At 38.1% G+C, this 20,178-nt stretch overlaps 1 protein-coding gene across 1 annotated transcript in view; it reads right to left on the minus strand.

The window, feature by feature from the left end:
- The window catches only part of ADAM12 (ADAM metallopeptidase domain 12), a 319,094-nt gene that overhangs the window by 154,328 nt on the left and 144,588 nt on the right, over nucleotides 1–20,178 (minus strand). Inside the window, exon 4 of the mRNA XM_087725973.1 lies at nucleotides 2,778–2,856. Coding sequence (XP_087582099.1) covers nucleotides 2,778–2,856 — 79 coding nt within the window. The remainder of the gene's footprint in view (nucleotides 1–2,777; nucleotides 2,857–20,178) is intronic.

Consider the following 20,178-nt stretch of genomic DNA (forward strand, 5'->3'; position numbering starts at 1 on the left):
TCTGATTTGGTTAGAGAAAGTAATCATATGAAACGATCACCGTCGATTTCTAATAGTTCAGGTGTATAAATTTTGGGCAAATTTGATCACCGTATAAAGAAAATATTAGCTTAGCACAAAAGCTTCCTTTTAGACAAAGACATGTAAGAAATGACAAGTGTTGGTGGGTTTCACATTTTTTTAGAACCCCTTCTGTAGGTGTGGCCTGCTTTGTGGGAGTGGCTTACCGGCTATGTGACCTGGTAGGAGTGGCTTGCCAGCCATGTGACCGAGTGGGAGTGGCTTGGCAGTCATGTGACTGGGTGGGCATGGCCAATTTGTAAAATGTGATGAAACTCACTTAACAACGCTCTTGCTTAGCAACCAAAATGTTGGCTCAGAAACTCTGGCATTTGAAGCACGTAAGTCTTAAAGCTGTCAAGTTACAAGACCTTTGCACCCCTAACCCTGTAGAAAAAAACCCCCAGGGGTGTTCAAACTTGACAGCTTTAAGACTTGTGGACTTCAACTCACAGAATTCCTCCTCCAGTCATGTTGGCTCAGGAACTCTGGTATTGAAGTGTGTCCCAGTCTTAAAGCTTTCAAGTTACAAGATCTTTGCACCCCTAACCCTTTAGAAAAAAAAAACCAGGGATGTTCAAACTTGACAGCTTTAAGACTTTAAGATTTAGATAGGACTCTTAGAGGTGGGTGGGGCGATTGATGAGCCAGCCAATCAGTGAACGGCGGGGCGGGGCAAGCGTGGTGCAGATGGGTGGGGGGAGGAAGCTGGAACCAGTTCTAAACGGCACCATAGATTTGTGGAAGCCTTCCATCCTTCTGAGGTGGGTAAAATGAGGACTCGGATTGTTGGGGGCGATATGCTGACTCTGTAAACCGCTTAGAGAGGGCTGAAAGCCCTATGAAGCGGTATATAAGTCTAACTGCTATTGCTATTGCTAAAGACAGAATAGCACAGGGCTTCCCAAAATAGCTGGCTGGGGAATTCTGGGAGTTGAAGTCCTCCCATCTTAATGTCGCCAAGGTTAGGAAACCCTTGGATGGCAGGAAGCAGAGCATTCCAAACCTTACAGGATTCAATCTTTGGTTATTAGCCCACATCTACTCCCATCCTTATATCAGGATATGTTTCAAAACATTTATTTTCCATCATGGCCAATTCTGTGGTAAAGTACCATTGAACTGATGCATATTGCAGAGCACATCCCATATAGATATCTTTAGTTTTCTTTCCAATTCAACTGTGGCCTTCTTTAAGTGAAGGGGTAGCTAGTAAGTCCTCTCTGCAAACAGATGTTATTGAGAGAAGATCCCATAGATATGCAGAAACTGAATCAGGAAGGGATTTAAAGGGTGACGGGTATCACTTCAAATTGCACTCAGAAGCTGAGTGGTAATTCATGGAAGAAAGCCTTTCAATCCCATTAACTACATATTTTGGCTCTGAATGCCAATTGCAGGGGAATGCAGCTCAAAATTTATTTTGAATTTGGAACAGTTTCCCTTTGCCAGCTGCATGTTCATTCCGAGAAAAAAAAATAGTGTTGGAAAAATGAGTTATTTGCATTTCCCCCACTCAAAATACCAAGAATGAGAAACAATAGTGTATTCCCCATCATTTTGTCAAGTTACATCCTTAGAATATTGTTTCTTGTTTCACCATAAAATAGGGAGCAAACTGCAGGGAAATCTCTGAAAGAACCTTTAATGAAACTGTTGATTAGTTACACATTCCAAAATAGCTCATACCAGCAACCTCAATATAGCAATAGCAATAGCAGTTAGACTTATATACCGCTTCATAGGGCTTTCTGCCCTCTCTAAGCGGTTTACAGAGTCAGCATAACGCCCCCACAGTCTGGGTCCTCATTTCACCCACCTCGGAAGGATGGAAGGCTGAGTCAACCTTGAGCCGGTGAGATTAGAACCGCCGAACTGCAGATAACAGTCAGCTGAAGTGGCCTGCAGTACTGCACCCTAACCACTGCGCCACCTCGGCTCTTGCAATATAAGACAAAAGTCATTCTGTAACTTCATGTATTAATATCTACATAGTTATTATGAAAAGCACTGAGCTCAACAGCTTTCTCTAACATATAATGTCAATGTTGCAAGTTCAGTTTGAATTAATCAAAAGACAAATACTGTCTAATAATTAAGTTTATCTACTGCTTTAATTAAGAAACCTTTTTTATAGCTAGAAAAAATAACGTCATTACAGCCTTATATTTCTATTGAAAAGAATGCTTTGCGAAGATATTTGTTAATATTTTAATAAATAACAGGCAAAGCTTGAATTCTTCCATCAACTCTTCTTCCAAAGCCTCATCCATAATGTATTTTCAGGGGCTGATCCCATGAAAATGAAAAAGAAATAAAAAAAGGCTCTCTAGCTCCTTTATTGAAGAAAGCCAGGAAGTCTTTATAATCTTTTTTTGTTTTTTGGGGAGAGTTTCCTTATCTCAAAATCTGGTTCTTATGCTACATATTTGCAACAGGAGATGCTTTCAACTTGTTTAAAACCTCTAACAGGCACATTTTCAAAGAGCATTAAGTGCACAAATCTTATTGTTATTTAAATATATTATATATCATGGTTCGATTGGAGCACGTCCTTCCATAGATGTGAATTTTGAACAAAAGGATGATACAGTACAGCGGCCAAAATCTAAAATCAAATATAGGCTACTCGCTTTATTTGCATGGTTCCCATTTTTTCCCTTCAACTATAAAGTATGATACATTGACTTCCAACCACAGGAATTCACAAAGCTTACCGTATAATTACGCGTGACAATAGTGGTACTACCATCTTCCAAATAATGCATTTCTGTTATGTTGCCAGCAAAGAGACCACTGGGGGGGAAAAATTAAAAGGAAATCTTAGACAACATTTCTGCAGCAAATAATTTTGATTTAATTTACACTTTTCAAAAATAAATGGAAATAAGTTCAATTCAGGAACAAAAATAGATATAACATTTGGATAATGTCTGTAAACAAAGAACAGGACAATTCCACAGTTAGTCTTTATTCCTGAAAATTAACAAGTGTTCCAGCAAAGATAAATCAGTACTTTTTGATACAATAATTTGTATTGTGTCCAAACTCCAAATGCATTTTAAAGCAAGATCTTTCATTCATGTCTTTCCATAATCAGATACTTCAAATCAATTGCGTTGAGCTCAGAGGTGGGTTCCTACCAGTTCGCACCTATTCGGTAGAACCGGTTAGAAGAGGTTCCACCAGTGGACCCGGAAAGCAGGCCACACCTACTGAAGAGGTTCCAAACATTTTTTGAAACCCACCACTGGTCCTTGGATATGATTATTCTACACCATCATGCTCATATTTATAAAACTCAGTGCCTCTGTGAAAGGTAAGGATGACTACTGCGTTTGTGGTGCAATCAGAACATTGCGTGTGTTGAAGTTGTTTTAACGCAAACCAAAGATGCCCTTTATAAAACAAGTTTACATCCTATTCTTATGCATGCCAGTGCTGTGTGTGAGGTAATTTAAGGTGGTTCTGACAAGTGTCGTCGGCATCTTCATATCCGGTCACATGGGCAGCAAGCCACTCCCATCTGGTCACATGGGCGGCAAGCCACTCCCACAAAGGAGGCCACACCCACAGAGAAGGTTCAAACAATTTTTGAAACCCACCACTGGTTGAGCTATTATGGAAAAAAGTTGATTATACGTCATGTAAAATTAGTTCAAATATAAATTAGCTGGAATTGTCTCAGAGGGCTTACAAGCGACATTTAACACTCTGTTCCCCCCACCTTCTGTTTCAATCATGTCCTTTTCCTGATTTTTATTGGCAAAGTTTTAAAAAGTGGTTTGCCACTGCCTTCTTCTTAGGAGTAAGAGAAAGTGAGTGCCCTAAGTTCATCCAGCTGGCTTTGTGTCTAAGGCAGGACTACAACTCACTGTCCCCTTTTTAGCCTAATGCCTTAACCAAACTGGCTTTCTTAGCAATTCCTATTTTAAAATATTCTACTGGAAGATGATGCATGGATTTTATAGACATATATAGTTCTTTCTTAAAGAATCACTGAAGTAAGATTTGGTTATAATATTGGAGTATTGGTTACAGGAAGGGGAAGACTGAAGACCTAGTGAATTTATAACGTTTGCAACATTCAAGAATTATGCTTTGATACTGAGAATCAGAGGTGGGTTCCTACCAGTTCGCACCTATTCGGTAGAACCGGTTTGTCAAATCTACCGAACTGGTTAGAAGAGGTTCCACCAGTGGACCCGGAAAGCAGGCCACGTCTACAGAAGAGGTTCTAAAAAATTTTGAAACCCACCACTGGCAAGGATCTTGTAACTTGACAGCTTTAAGACTTGCATGCTTCAATGCCAGAGTTTCTGAATAGCTACTTGGACTGACCTAAGTACTAATTCATAATTTCATATCCGGTCACATGGGTGGCAAGCCACTCCCATCTGGTCACATGGGTGGCAAGCCACTCCCACAAAGTAGGCCACACCCACAGAGTAGGTTCCAACAATTTTTGAAACCCACCACTGGTGAGAGTGCTATTGTTCCACCTATCTCTTTCTAAAGTGTTTAGTTCATTCTTAGTAGGTTTTATGGCACTAAAAGTGAAGTCTAGAATGCCCTGGGGGAATTTCTGTGTTAAATGACTGGAGTTCCTCCCCCAAACCCGATCTTACATGGAATGTTGAGACGAAAAGTTCTCCCAACATGTCACCTCCCAAGTACCCTTCGTAGTTTGTCCCCTGATTTATCATATAGTTCTGGAGATGGGAAAGAAGGGGGAATGACTCACGAGGGAATAGTCCTAGATGCTTATGTCCAATGTTCAGATACATTTTTTAAAAATTAATTTGGCTTTTTAAGCATAAAACACGTCTTGCTCTTTGGTGTTAGTTTTTGAGATTCCGATCAAAATGTATTGCAAACAGAATGTTCTGGAAGAGATTAGATTAGAAAGATTTGCTATGGCTGTGTAATATCTTACTATGTCCTGGTTTCTTTGTAGAAAGAATCCATTTATCTAACCAGATCACTCAACCCATGCTAATGTTTCTCTCAAGAGGCACCAAGAAAAAGTTTTAGTACTTAGTCCTTGGGAAACATATCCCAATAGCAAACACCTGGACCATTTGGCTTACGAAAAGACACCGGTATGAGCAAACCAGGAAAATGACTCTCTCAGAGCTGTTGGTGCAATCCTGAAAATGTCATGGATTTTTCATTTTTGGCATGTATTTAATGCTAAAGTCATCCCTATTTATTTCAAACCTCTCTCTCTCTCTCTCTCTCTCTCTCTCTCTCTCTCTCTCTCTCTCTCTCTCTCTCTCTCTCTCTCTCTCTCTCTCTCTCTCTCTCTCTCTCTCTCTCTCTCTCTCTCTCTCTCTCTCTCTCTCTCTCTCTCTCTCTCTCTCTCTCTCTCTCTCTCTCTCTCCTCCCCTTTTTATAGCAAAATCTCTGGAACTGAGTGAAATCATTTCTATCATTGTTTATTTTTTTGTTTCAGATTTTTGGCAACCTTTAACCAAGTTACTTGCAAGCCGGTGTCATTTCTGTACCGTTTCTACTTCGATTATTCCAGAAAGCGAGCTGCAGTTTGAGTTTTTAAAATTTATTTTGCATGAACTAATTACTTCCACTTTAGAACTGCCTATTCATTCTGCCAAGTAAAATAATTAGAATATCTCTTATTGCCTAATTCCCTAAAGAACCTATGTGAACACTTTGATCCAAGTAACATTTATTTCTCTGTTTTTTTTATAAGGGTGGGAGAGAAGAGAGAGGGGGGAGGGAGGGGAGAGGGAGGGAAAGGGAGAGAGGGAGAGGTGTAGTAGCAAAGGTGCTGGCATAGAAAGCAGGAGAGAATGAAAGAGCCGAGGTGGCGCAGTGGTTAGAGTGCAGTACTGCAGGCTACTTCAGCTGACTGCTAGTTCTGCAGTTCGGCTGTTCAAATCTCACCGGCTCAGGGTTGACTCAGCCTTCCATCCTTCCGAGGTGGGTAAAATGAGGACCCAGATTGTTGTTGGGGGCAATATGCTGACTCTGTAAACCGCTTAGAGAGGGCTGAAAGCCCTATGAAGCGGTATATAAGTCTAACTGCTATTGCTATTGCTATAATGGGTTCCAGATCTCCCTTAGGCTAGAAAACCAAAATTGTTGTTCTGCGGAAAATAGGACACTGGAATATTAGATACAGTATGTCCGCCACCTTGAGTTTACGAAACATATATACATATAGGCAGGCTAAAAATCTAATAATAATAATTCTTGTTTGAATGGTTAGCAGGTAGATTCAAGACACATTTAAAATACAACAGCCCCAAAGTATGATTCTGGATTCAAATCACCCTTAAGCAAAACATGGGGGATAAATTAAAAAATATATACCGATTAACTTGCCACTGCAAAAATAGGAAAGAGATTCAAGTAAGATTCTTTCATTGCATCCTCATGAAGCCAATCAAAAGAGTCTTTTGACAGTGAGAAAGCTATTACATCTAGACTACGTGAGAAATATTTTGAAACACTCGAAAGTTTGATGTGACAAGTTGGTTAAGTATTTATGCAGTGAAATGAATTATATATCCTTCAATCTAGACATTAATATTGTAAAGTTTCAAGGGAGTGTCCAATGATCTGGTTTTATGCAATTTATTTTGGCTCTCTTGGTACTTACAGAACTATGCAATATCATTTGTATGCTCCCTTTGCAGGTATTACTTAGACAGCTCCAAGACTGTATTAGTGTCATATTAAAAGAGGAAGGGACTAAAATTCTTTGAAGCAATGACAACATTCCATCTCACTGAAATAAAAACTGCATATAAACTATTGCCCAATTCTCAAATATCTCATTTTTGCCAATTGCGCAGGTGCTCTCAGTGAAAACGTTCATGATTGATAAAATCAGGCCTAGACTAAGGGATTGAATGAGAAATCTTTTTTTGGTCATCCTTTTGGATCTAGATTTGAAAAAGCAAGCAAAATGAAAATCCTGATTACTCCTCTGTATCTTTTAGCAGGTTTCGATACCAGTGGTCATAGAATCTTAACCAATCTGCTTTCTGGGTTGGGACAATACAGCTTCACTCTGCAGATTCAACTTGCCTAAACATTCCTTAAAAGTTCAATTGCGAAAGGTAGTTGGACCTTTGGATTCTTAAATTACTTTGATCTTGCATCCTCCCTCCCTTCTCTATAATATTTATCTGCTAGACAAAGCCATATAAACATTCAGAATTAAGTATCAAGTATACATAATATTTCTAATTCTCTTTAACTGTTATCAGAATCAAGTGAAACTGGAGCTGTGGATTCAGTAATGAAATTTAACCGGAAGTAAAATAACTGAAATAAATAATGCTGGAGTTTATTACAACAAATGGTTCCAATATTACCTCCTACCCCCCCCCCCCTGCACTCCCCCCCACTCCCCCCCACTCCCATGCAAATAGTATTCAACTTTTGTAGAAGTAAGTAAAATCTTTATTACGGTCAAAGACCAGCAATACACATTAGTTTTTACACTATATTAAAAAATACCAACATTAAAATATAATTAAAAAGTATTGACTTTAAAAGTGGATAATAACATAATGGTCCAAAGATTGTTAGAGGTATGTCCAGATAATTGGTACAAGATGGTACTATACTTCTGTAGCCCATTTTTTTCTTATGGACATTGCAGCAACACAGAAATTTGCCATTGCATACGTGGTAACCGGGTTAGTGTCCTGGAGAAGGAAGCCTAGATAGAAATTGTCTGCCCTCCCTGGCAATCTCTCTAATAAGGGGAGAATATGTGCAGACCTACAAGCTCTGTATAGCTCGCGGTGTAATAGAACATGTGAATTATCTTCCACTTCTCCTTTACCACATGTAGACTTTTGTAAAAGGAAGTATAATTTGGAGAAACATATGGATCTAACATTACCATTAGAGAACAAACTGACCTTAGTAGTCTAGAGTACTCAATATTTTTTCAAAATATTCAGCCCTAATGCTAACCAGGGGCTCATTACATAATTACTACTTACATGGGCAATATAAGCTTTAAAAAGTCTCTACAGTCATATCACCTTTTTGTCCCAATTTACTACAGACATTGATATTCCACAAAAAAATTATACAAAAAGTGATTTTTCTTCAGTTCAGCAAATAAGGTGTGTGGTCTTAAGGGTAGAACTGCCTTAGCCTAATTAGCAAAGTAATGTCATTATTTAAATTAATTGGTAGATATAGGGTACGCAAAAAAGACACCAGCACTTCTAACTTAGCAGTTCTACAAAACTTGTAATTTTATACTTTCCCTGGAATAAAATAGAAAGGTTGTTTCAACATGTCTGAGAAATGCCTGAGGCAAACCAGCTTAATAAAGAGCCATCACATCTGAACAACTCTATAACACCATCAATAAGGAATACTTGAGAAGATAAGAGTGGAAAGCACGAGAGGAAATAAGGAAGAGCTCAACAAAACAGACAATTGACCTTAGCAAAGGAATGAGAAGTCATAAATATAGTGCAATCAGTTTACAACAGTATGTAGCTTGCTTTAGCTCCTGTATCTTTCTACAATACAGTTGTTAGGATAGCAGTTAATGGCTACCTTGCCAGATGAAACAACAGGAGCAACAGTTGAAAATGTGTTCCTACTGATTCATAATGCTTTTTTTTTTAACCACCAAAAGAATGAAACTTTTGACAGCTGCCTACAATATTGTATTTGAACTCACCCTTTATCCCAGCCTTGGTGATAATGGAAGTTAGCCACTTCTGACATGGAAGACTTTTCAGCAGAAAGGAAAAGACTGACAAATGTTAAATAATTATTTATTGTTCTATGGTCTAACATTGTGTACAAAGTAAAACAAATTATAAATAGATAGAACTAGATTAGATAGATAGATAGATGATAGATAGATAGATAGATAGATAGATAGATAGATATAGATGATAGATAGATAGATAGATAGATAGATAGATAGATAGGATAGAAAGATAGATAAATATAGATGATAGATAGATAGAAATAGATGATAGATAGATAGATAGATAGATATAGATGATAGATAGATATAGATGATAGATAGATAGATAGGATAGAAAGATAGATAAATATAGATGATAGATAGATAGAAATAGATGATAGATAGATAGATAGATAGATAGATAGATAGATAGATAGATAGGATAGAAAGATAGATAAATATAGATGATAGATAGATAGAAATAGATGATAGATAGATATGATAGAATGATAGATAGATATAGATGATAGATAGGTAGGATAGAAAGATAGATAGATATAGATGATAGATAGATAGAAATAGATGATAGATAGATAGATATGATAGAAAGATAGATAGATATAGATGATAGATAGATAGATAGATATAGATGATAGATAGATAGATAGATAGATAGATAGATAGATAGATAGATAGATAGGATAGAAAGATAGATAGATAGAGATAGATAGAGATAGATACCTTACTATCAGATATTCAAAAATATAGATGACAGTAGCAGCATGATACAATTTTTTTAAAATTCTTGTATTGTGGTCATCTGGAAGTGTACATGCCACATCGGGGGGACAAATTCCTTTTTTCCAATTTTTGTTTTCCCACAACAATGTAACCTCACCTCTCCCTTATTAACTAGTCAATTTACTCCATGCTAAGAAACTTCAATAGATAAAAAAGCATTTCATCTTCCCATCTGAAAATCCCCCCCTTACCCAGCCACTCATATAGCAGCATAACTGATAAAAAACAATGTGGTACTTTCAGCAGCCAATTGCAGGATTATTAGGAATGTAAATTCTGCTACTGAGCAATTTACTTAGATCACAACATGGGAAATATAATATTCCCCTGGATTGGGCAATCACCTGTCAGGTTTCTCAATGATAATGAGAAGTTGTGTCTTATTCTTGGCGATTCTATGGGCCAGGTCTTGCCACATCTTCCAAACTTGCCCTACTTTGAGTTTCTTTTTTTTAAATGAACACAGACAAACAAAAACAAAAACCACAACTATCTACCATTACAAATTGTAGAAAGTGTGACAGTTGGTTACAAAAACTTCTGTGCGTCCCTTCCACAGTCATCACCTATAATTCATATAGCAGCAGCAGTTAGACTTATATACCGCTTCATAGGGCTTTCAGCCCTTTCTAAGCGGTTTACAGAGTCAGCATATTGCCCCCACAATCCGGGTCCTCATTTTACCCACCTCGGAAGGATGGAAGGCTGAGTCAACCCTGAGCCGGGGAGATTTGAACCGGTGAACTGCAGATAACAGTCAGCTGAAGTGGCCTGCAGTACTGCACCCTAACCACTGCACCACCTCGGCTCAACATATTTTTAAACCAAGTATGCAGTATTTATATACATTGCTTTCATCATACCACAGCCTTCATTTGACTGTAATTGTTTTATATGAAATATTCCAATTTAGAGCAAAACCACATAACGGCATTCCACTAACTCCTCCCAACATCTTACAATAAAATTGCATCTTTATAACATGTTCTAAATAAAAAATTATGTTTAATTTCTAAACTTCCTTTCATAGTCTCCATTTGCAATTTATATAGAATTTCCTCTTAACCAACCAATACATATATATGCATTATTATCATTATCAATCATTTATTTAACCATAACCATTATCACTTCATTTTATACATAATACTCTAAATTTAACTAAATTTTACTTAATTTTTATTATCTGCTTTCATTACATCAACCTGTGTCTTTCCAGTAATAGTGCAGTCTTATGTCTCTTGCCATTTGTAGCTTTGGCATTCTGATTAATTTCTTGATAAGTCTTATATAGACTTCTCTTCGCAAGTTATTGTTCATTTCATTTCTTATGTAAACTTGAAACCCTCCATTTGCTTCTTCAATCAGCTTATCTTTAGTTATCACTCGTGCTTCTGGTAAAGTTTTTCTCCTTACTTCCACCAATTTTTCTCTCTTTTCTTCTTCTGTACTTTAAAGTCTGGGATATAGTTCCAGTCCATCTATGTCCCCTTTCTATATTCCACTCTTTTCATTTCCAGCTAGGCTCAGTTTACTATCAATATCAACAGTTTTCTTGTTTCTTTGATTTTTTCCTTCAATTTTTAGAACTCTGTCTTCCACTTTTTCTATTTGATAAACATCCTTAATTTTTCCATCAAATTTTATTGTGCTGCATTCTATATTCTCCAATCTCTTCTGAATTTTTTCTGTTGCTGCTAAGATCTTTTGAATTCCAAATATAATCATTTGCAATGTTAAGGTTTCTTTTTCTTGTTGCGCCATTTTCCAATTTGTAAACACTGCCACTATAACATTTGAAGCTTTTTGTTAGATTTGAAGCGAGTTCATTTATAATCTTTCAAAGTCAAGGTCTCTCGTCTCTCCACTCCAGCTATTGAAAGAACTCCTGAAGAGCACCTGTATAAGATAGCTCTTCCTGCTATCACTCACAGTAAACAAGCTGAGAAACCTTGAAGTGTAAAACAAATGATCAAAGGGAAGAAAAAACAATATTTCCAGCCTCCAGTCTCCAAGTGGCAGTGTTACTTCCTTTCCTTCTATTGTTACAGACCTCTTTGTATTCCTTTTAATATCTTCTTTATAATCCAAACTTACAGAGAAAAGAAAAAACCTTCTTAAATGGAGAAAAAAAACCATCCAGTCCAGCATTGTAAAAATAAAGGAAAAAATTCTCAATCCATTGGTATATAAAAAGAAATAAAAGTAGTAGAAGAAAAACTAATCCATTCAGTTTAAAGAATTGGAAACATTTGCAAAAGTTCCATCCATGAAAAAAGTTTTAAAAAAACAAGGATAAGACACTGTCTAACGTAGCTTAATTTCGCCGCTTACTTTTTTTGTTTTCAAATTTAATTTAACTTTGACTTTTTTTGGGTAGTCTCTTGTCTAATAATAAAATTTCCTCACCAAATGGCACACTTTCTCTTTCCGCTTTCCTCCCATTCCAGAGCTTTCCCAACTTCAGCAGCTTCAATGGCTGCGCTTCTATCGCTGGCAAGAAGAGGTTCTCTTGGATCAATCAGGGACTTTACGATGTCTCTGAGATCAGCAGGATGTACTCTTTCCTGTCATTGTCTCTGCGGGACGGTTTAGGTCCAAAAGGAACATCCAGCGACAAAAGTATCGACTGCAATCCTGGAGCTCCAAGATCGCACGTCATGTCATCACAACGCTAGCATCTCCTCCCCTTCTTTGAGCTTTTCTATGTTCTGTCTGGTGTCAGTTTGATGGTGAAGTTTCTGATTTTCCCTTACCATAAGCACAGCTTAAAAACAGTGAAATTAAGGAAGAGAAATAAGCAAGAAATGGACCAAATGTAACAATATCCAAGTAAGAGGACTAGATGATCTACAGCTATATTTCTTTCTACTTCCCAGAGATGAGATGAAGTAAAGAGTCCTGATGGGAAATTCCTCAACTGGATAAAGCAAGGTTGTCAGGAAGTTCAGCCTGATTAGAGTCAGCCTATATCAGGGGTGTCAAACTGGCGACCCATGGGCCAGATGTGTCATGCAGCCCTCCTCAGCGAATGGGGAAAATGCCGTGACAGCAATGTGACACCGCAAGTTTGACACCAATGACACCCATAGTAATTGTCTTTTACTTGGGATCTCTTGAAAAGACAGAGCTATCAATATGCTTTCAGTTATCTCTCCATCCAATCCCTACCTTGTAACAGCATGACACCTGAACTTCCAACCCTGATACAATACAGGTATATCTCTGTATCTATGAGGAAGCTAAAAATGATTGCTTCCTCTCAGGCTTCAGAATAATTTTACCAGAATTAAGTATCTAATTTTCATTACATTTCTAGTGGCACCTAATCTCACCCAATTGCTGTTTAAGAATATTTTATCACGACTGTCCTTGTAATATCAAATTGCTTTCTGAATCAGTCTAGAATAATATTGCGCTGTCCCAAGGAAATGATCCGTCTTTGGTAATGACTGCTGAAAAGTTTCAGCCAGAAATGTTTATGTTAATTTAAGGTAATAAGGTAATTTGTAATTTACCGATACAATGTCACTGGGTCAGACAGGACTTAGAGATAATTTGCTTGCTTTAAATATATCACCCTAGTTAGAAGGGTTGAGTGTTTTTATTAGACTAATGTAGCAATATCCTTCTAAAGACGTTTTAAAAATAAATACAACACTTCTGATATAGATCCTAGTGTTATGAAAATAATTAGATATTGTTAATTGCAAAAACTTAATATGCAAATGTTAAGAAATGAGTGAAATAAAGAAGTAGAGTTCCCTATGCTGTCTAGACAATGGGAGAGGGTCTTATATAGCAAGAGTGTCAAAGGACCTCAAATTGCAATTTATACAACAAAAATAATCTTTAGAATAAAGTTTAGAATTTATTAGACTCCATTATGCTTGTATAGAAAATAATTGTCAAAACCAGCATTTTGCTGGAGATGTAATAATGCTTTTTTAAAACATAAGTTTCTACAATGTCATATACTTACCATGTTTTGGGAGAAAACAGTGAATGATGCAATTATGATTGAGACAAAACTAATTTTTTTCAAGTATATTATTCTTTGAACTATATATCGAGTACATTTCAGTAGTCCTAAAAGCGGGCAACAATTGTATGCCAACACCATAGGAAAAGAAATAATTTAAATTAACCAACTGCTAAAAATATAACAACCAATAGGGAACATACACTCCACTTGGCATTTTTTTTATTCCTTTATTTGTATGCCACCCTTTTCTCTGGGGGGACTCAGGGCGGCTCACAATTCAAAAAGGGAGGGGGGGAAGACAAACAGTATTCCAATATGGAAACAATACAACATATTAAAAGAGAGCACAACAGTCACACAATTCGGGTGGGGTTGGAATCTTAACCCCAGGCCAGCCGGGACAGCCAGATCTTCAAAGCGGCGCGGAAGGATTGGAGGGTGGTGAGGGTCCGAATCTCCACGGGGAGTTCGTTCCAGAGGGTCGGAGCAGCCACCGAGAAGGCTCTCCTCCAGGTAGTTGCCAGTTTCCACTGGCTAGTAGATGGAATTCGGAGGAGGCCTAATCAATGCATTTTGGATACTATATGTTATGTTCTTCATCCAAGTGATAGAAAATAATTATATAATTATATACAATTTATAACTATATAAATTGACTAAATAAAACAAATACTTAATGTGCCTGCGTGATTATTAAAGCATTTCCCTTAAGAGAAGAAGGAAAGTCTCTTATTATACAGGATTTCAAAAAGTCATGATGACTTAAGTACATGCAATTACAATCTATTACAAGTACAGAAAGCTAGCTAAGTGGCAGCTAACCACTTAGCTAACCTGGGGTATTCTGTCAAAGTTAATCAGCCCAAACCTGCTTAATATTTGTGCAAGACACCATGAGGAAATTGCAGACTAGAATATGAAGCTGAAAAATTATTCCAAAAGAAGAAAATGATATTCCATTTTGAAATTTACAAAACCAGGTGGTTCTAGCTAGTTCTAGATAGTTATAGAGAAGGTGTTCTGACCCCCCACTTCTCCATCCAGGAACGAAAGCCAAAACAGACGTACAAAAGAATGTTTTAGTCAGTCCAAGCTCTCGTTGGCTGCAAGCCCAAAAGAGATAATCACTCTGGCAAACAAGAGATAATCACTCTGGCAAAAAGTCCTATAAACAAACACAGAACTGCAAACAGGCTTCTTCCAGCAAACCTACTTCTCCAAGTTGGTTTCTCTTAATTTGTGAATGTGAACGAGAACGTTGACTCCTGCAACCAGGGCGTGGCACAAACAGTCTCTTTTATACTCAGGAGAGGATCTTAATAAGCATCAGCTGAGTGTAATTACCTCCTGTAGTTACTCTGTTGTTCTTTACGCCAAGTAGCCCTGCGCCTGCATGCATCCTGAAACAACTCCCAAATGTTTTCCTGAACAGTCCCTTTGATCCAATGCTCTGCCGCCACCTGGTGGCCAACCAGTCTCTCATCACCCTGCTTGGAGTCGACACTCTGTCCAGGGTCCTCCACCTCCTCCAAGGCCGATTCATAAGACCCCTCGCTGTCGGAGTGTGGTGGCAGCTCCAACAGCTCCTGCCGGGCCACAACAGAAGGTATGCGGTTGGGTATTTACCCATTCATACAGAAAAATGAATTAAACCTCATCTCCTGTTTTCTCACCTTTTTCCCCTATACTTTTCCTATATCAAGTGCTAACTTTCATTTTATTCGAGAAAGTGGTCCCTTCGGTGCTGGGCTACACATTTCTGTGCTATGGGGTAGTTTTTTAATGTGTAAAAATAGACATATAAGACTGTTGTGGCCCAGCAGGAGCCGTTGGAGCTGCTGCCAGACTCCGACAGCGAGGGGTCTTATGAGTTGGCCCTGGAGGAGGTGGAGGACCCTGGACAGGGTGCCGACTCCGAGCAGGGCGAAGAGAGACTGGTTGGCCACCTGGTGGTGGCGGAGCCTTGGATCAGAGGGAGTGTTCAGGAAAACACTTGTGAGTTGTTTCAGGATGCACCCTGTCGAAGGGCTACTAGGCGGAAGGAACAACTGCGTAATTGTAGGAGATGATTGCGCTTAGCTGATGCTGATTAAGATCCTCTCCTGATTATAAAAGAGACTGTTTGTGCCACACCCTGTTTGCAGGAGTCAACATTCATGATTCAGAGAAACCAACTTGGAGAAGTGGTTTGCCGTAAGAGTTTGTTTGTATTGCCTAGGTTTGTAAGACTTACTGCCGGAGTGCTTATCTCTTTGTTTATTTTGGGCTTGCAGCCAACGAGAGTCTGGACTGATTAAAAGTATTCTTATTTACGTTTTCTTGTGGCTTTCATTCCTGGATGGAGAAGAGGGGTCGTTCCTGGACGGAGAAGGAAGACTGTCACAATGGATGAATATGTAGCTGATAAGAAGTGTGGTGAGCCAGTATAATCCCAATAATCTCTCATGAGAAGGGATGAGCACATAGGCTTATGTTACTCCCTTAAATTATATTAAATTATAATTATATAATTATTAAAGAGAAAAAGGGAATATTTGCTCTTATGCAACTATATGAACACAATAAGCTCACATTTGGGAGGTTGAGAATGAGGATGATTGGATTCCAAATAACTTTAAACTGAAAACATAGAAATATGACTTTGTGTGACAAGTATATACATAAAGAGCCGAGGTGGCGCAGTGGTTAGGGTGCAGTACTGCAGGCCACTTCAGCTGACTGTTATCTGCAGTTCGGCAGTTCAAATCTCACTGGCTCAAGGTTGACTCAGCCTTCCATCCTTCCGAGGTGGGTGAAATGAGGACCTAGACTGTGGGGGCGATATGCTGACTCTGTAAACCGCTTAGAGAGGGCTGTAAGCCCTATGAAGCAGTATATAAGTCTAACTGCTATTGCTATTGCTATAAAACTTCTACCCCTAAGTTCTAAACAAAAATAGGCCAATCGTCTTTAACAGAAAGTGAAATCTGCAAAATATTTTTTTGTTTGATTTTCAAGAAAGGAACATCAGATAGAGCTGCATGTCATATTTTTTTTCCTCTTCCAGATGAAGCCTACAACTACATACATTGTGAGGTTTTGTTGTTTATTCCAGATCAAGCTGTCTCTTTGTAGAATGTAACTATTGGGGCATCTTTCTATATTTCTTTACAGGTGACAAGTTGCTGTACATTTTCTTTTTGTTTTGGTTAATGGGATCCTTGCATTCAAGATGCTAATTTAGAGGGCTTACATCTGCATCTCAAAATTGCTTTTCAATTCTATAAATCATCTGTTCATTGTGCTTAGAAATCTAATTTGCTCTTTGAAATTCACAACTCAAGAGCCTTTTAGTATAAATCAAGTCAGTTAGGACTTGGTTGCTGAGAGTGACATTAGGTAAAATATATTTGCAGCATTGATTCTCCACAGCCTTCCATCTTGCATATTTATTTGCATGTATCCATAAAAATTGATTTTTTTTCAGAAGGGCTTAGGCCACTATATTATAATAGAGTCTGGATGAGTGTTTTGTTAATCCTATTGCTTGTTAATATTTTCATTTTAATTGGTATTATTAATTACATTTTTAATCTTGCTTTTCTATCAAAGAGTCTAGATATATATGTACAAAGTCCAATTTTCTCACAAACATATTAATGCCATATTAATGTTGTTACACAGATTAGACTAGTTTTTTTTATTCATGTACTGAATATCCAATATAACTTCCCTTAGCTAAGTCACTAAAGTTGAGACGTCTTCATTCAGCATTGCAATTCAGATCTCAACTCAGAAAACAATCTCAGTGAAGTACTTATTTATTTATCGGGATGATACAAAGGAGAAGACGGAGCTTTACTTTCCCTTTAAGATTCAAGAAAGCTTTCTACTATACTAATCAGCCACTATCAGTTCAGAGAACTTTGCTGAAACAACAGTTTGCCAACTGTAACCAAGATATGCTCTGTCCAAGGTCCTGAATAGTTCTGTAATTCCAGGTTGAGTGCAAATGAATTCCACCTTTGCTAAGATTTTCCCCAATCTAAATTCACCCACTTTTTTCTCCCTTCCAACCAGGCAGGCAAAGGATTGGTTTGGGTTCACAAACATATATAGGTTCTGGAACAGAAAGCTTAAGGTTAAATCTTAAACAGATATATAAAGAAATTTGACAGTTGATTCTGAATACAACGAATCAAAAAATGCAATTGCAGAACCCTACACTGTGCCCTTTGCTTTATAGTAGGCATTTTTATCTGGAATAGTTGAGTATATCCAAGAGCTAATTAAAAATTAAATGTTTGGAGACCTGCTGGGATCTAAGTGTGAAGTTTAACAACTAAAGAGAGCATCACTATTCATCAGCTTTTTACATGCAGATATCTATTCACATTTGTGCTTATATAAGTTTGCAAGTATGTAAACGCAACTATGAAGGGGAGTACATTTGAAAGAGTATTGTTGCAGCAAATTGAGGTTTGTAATCTACTTACGAAAGACCAGGACTTGAGACCACGAAGGTGAGAGAAACAGGTTTATTGGATGCATCGAGTTCAGCGTGTTGACACACCAAAATCTGAACTGCCTGAGCTCTGCCCAGGATCCTACTTTTATGCCGTGTTCCACACTGTGCATTCTCAAGGCGTTTCCATACACGAGACAAGCATGACATTTCGAAAAGCAGAAGTTCATTTGGAATGTTACAGCAAAGGACATAGGAGAAATACAAAAAAGAGAAGTTCCTATTTCGTCTTAAGCTGTCAGCAGCTTTTACCTCTGTTCTATCTCTCACCCACGTCTGGCTTCCTGTGCCCCCCCTTTATAGGGTCTTGCCACACTGTTCAGCCCTATTTTTAATACTTACGAGGAAGTTTGGGGAGAAAGTTCACTCCAGCTAAAAGTCAACTTTGGAACTCCAGGGCACTAGAATGAAAAGCCAAACTAATATGAATTTATAAGGTCCATTCTATTAAGACCACCTAACTTGGCCAGCCACTGGTGTGTTTACCTGTGCAACCCCTGCTGCATCAGTATATTTTTATATTCTTTGATAAGAGCCCAGCACTTATCAAATACCAAATGTCAGTATCTTAATTTTTATTGAAAAATATGGTAAATAGAGTTTTATCAGCATCTTAGCAAATTAACACATACAGAATAAAATTGTGCAGAGATCCAAAGGAAAAGCTGATTTTCATTGCATGAAGGCATTCATTCAGCACCTGTCAGTAACTCCTTAAAGCAGCTGTGTTTATGCATTTAAGGAGGTGCCAGCAGGTGCTACGTGCATCCTCAGGCACATTTCAAAATCACCTTTCCCCCTTCGAAGCTGGATCGCTATGCAGCTCTACACAGTTCAGTGAGTATATGTGACTCTTCCAACCGTAGCAAATTGTTCTACATGCCTACATAATGCTGTCTCTTTTTAAAAAAAAAGTTTAAGGGAAATGAAATAGTATAAATATCAATAATATAAAATAAATAATAAAAAGATGTTATGAAACCAATGGGACTCTCTAACTGTGAAGAGAAAGAAAACATAGTAGAAATACAGAAAGATCATAAAAACGCAACAACAAAAAATAAGTTACAAACTGGCAGTAGAACATTCAAGCCCTCTACGCTTCCTTTTCACTTAATTTTATTTCACTTTCATTTAATTTTATTTTGACAGAGCAAGCTCTGTGACTTTACTAATTGCCCTGTGTTCTTTAGGAAACTCTCCAGTTATTTCTCATATACTGACCTTTCCCTCAAGGTCAGAAAAGAACGTGGCAAGCTGACCCTCCCTGAATTTTTTCTTTAAAAAAACCACCCACAGCGGGCTGAGATTCGATTGGTGCTTGGATAAGAGACCACCAGAAGATCTCTGAGTTATTGACTAAACAGAGCTATTGAAATATCATGCTAAAAGAAGGCAGTGACAAACAAGTAATCACCAGGAACTGAAGGTTTATCTTTCAGATACTAGCCCTGATGATGTTACCTAGTTCAGGTAATGCGTGACCCGACAAATGCCCACTCGACTAAACTGCGTCACCAAAACCGCGACGTCATCAACGTGCCCACAACAGCGCGCCGACAACAGCGCACCGACAGAAGCGCGATTTAAGTTAAGGTAAGGATTAGGTTCAGGGTTACTTTTAGGATTAGGTTTAGGGTTAGGTTCAGGGTTAGGTTTAGGGTTAGGTTCAGGGTTAGGTTTAGAGTTAGGTTTAGGGTTAGGTTTAGAGCGTGCTTCTGTTGGCGTGCTGTTGTCGGCGCTCTTCAGCGCTCATTCATCGGTGCGGTTTAGAACTCGCGGTTTTGTCATCGCCGTTTAGTCGGGCGCGCTTTTGTCAGTCGCGCTTTTGTCAGTGAACCCAGGTAATGAAATGTCTGCAAGAAAATAACCAACCTCAGAGAGCACCAAGGACCCCTCAATCTGGGCTTAACAGAACATGTGAGCCATACATATATGTAGTTTTTCCTGAGGATTTTATTGGTGTCATAAGAAGCAGCAAACTATTAAAAGAGGCTTCTTTTCTCCTTTAACATCAAGTTCTCATACTCCCTCGTAGCCTACCTGCCTTCAGCTGTCTAGGATTCCCTGACTGGCAGAAGCTTGTGAGGATCTTTCTATCTTTGTCTTAATGTCTTATTCTTGAATATT

This window comes from Thamnophis sirtalis, unplaced genomic scaffold, assembly GCF_051295495.1.
Source record: "Thamnophis sirtalis isolate CommonGarterSnake01/CBP01778 unplaced genomic scaffold, rThaSir2_p1.2 scaffold_11, whole genome shotgun sequence".
NCBI classification, from domain to species: domain Eukaryota; kingdom Metazoa; phylum Chordata; class Lepidosauria; order Squamata; family Natricidae; genus Thamnophis; species Thamnophis sirtalis.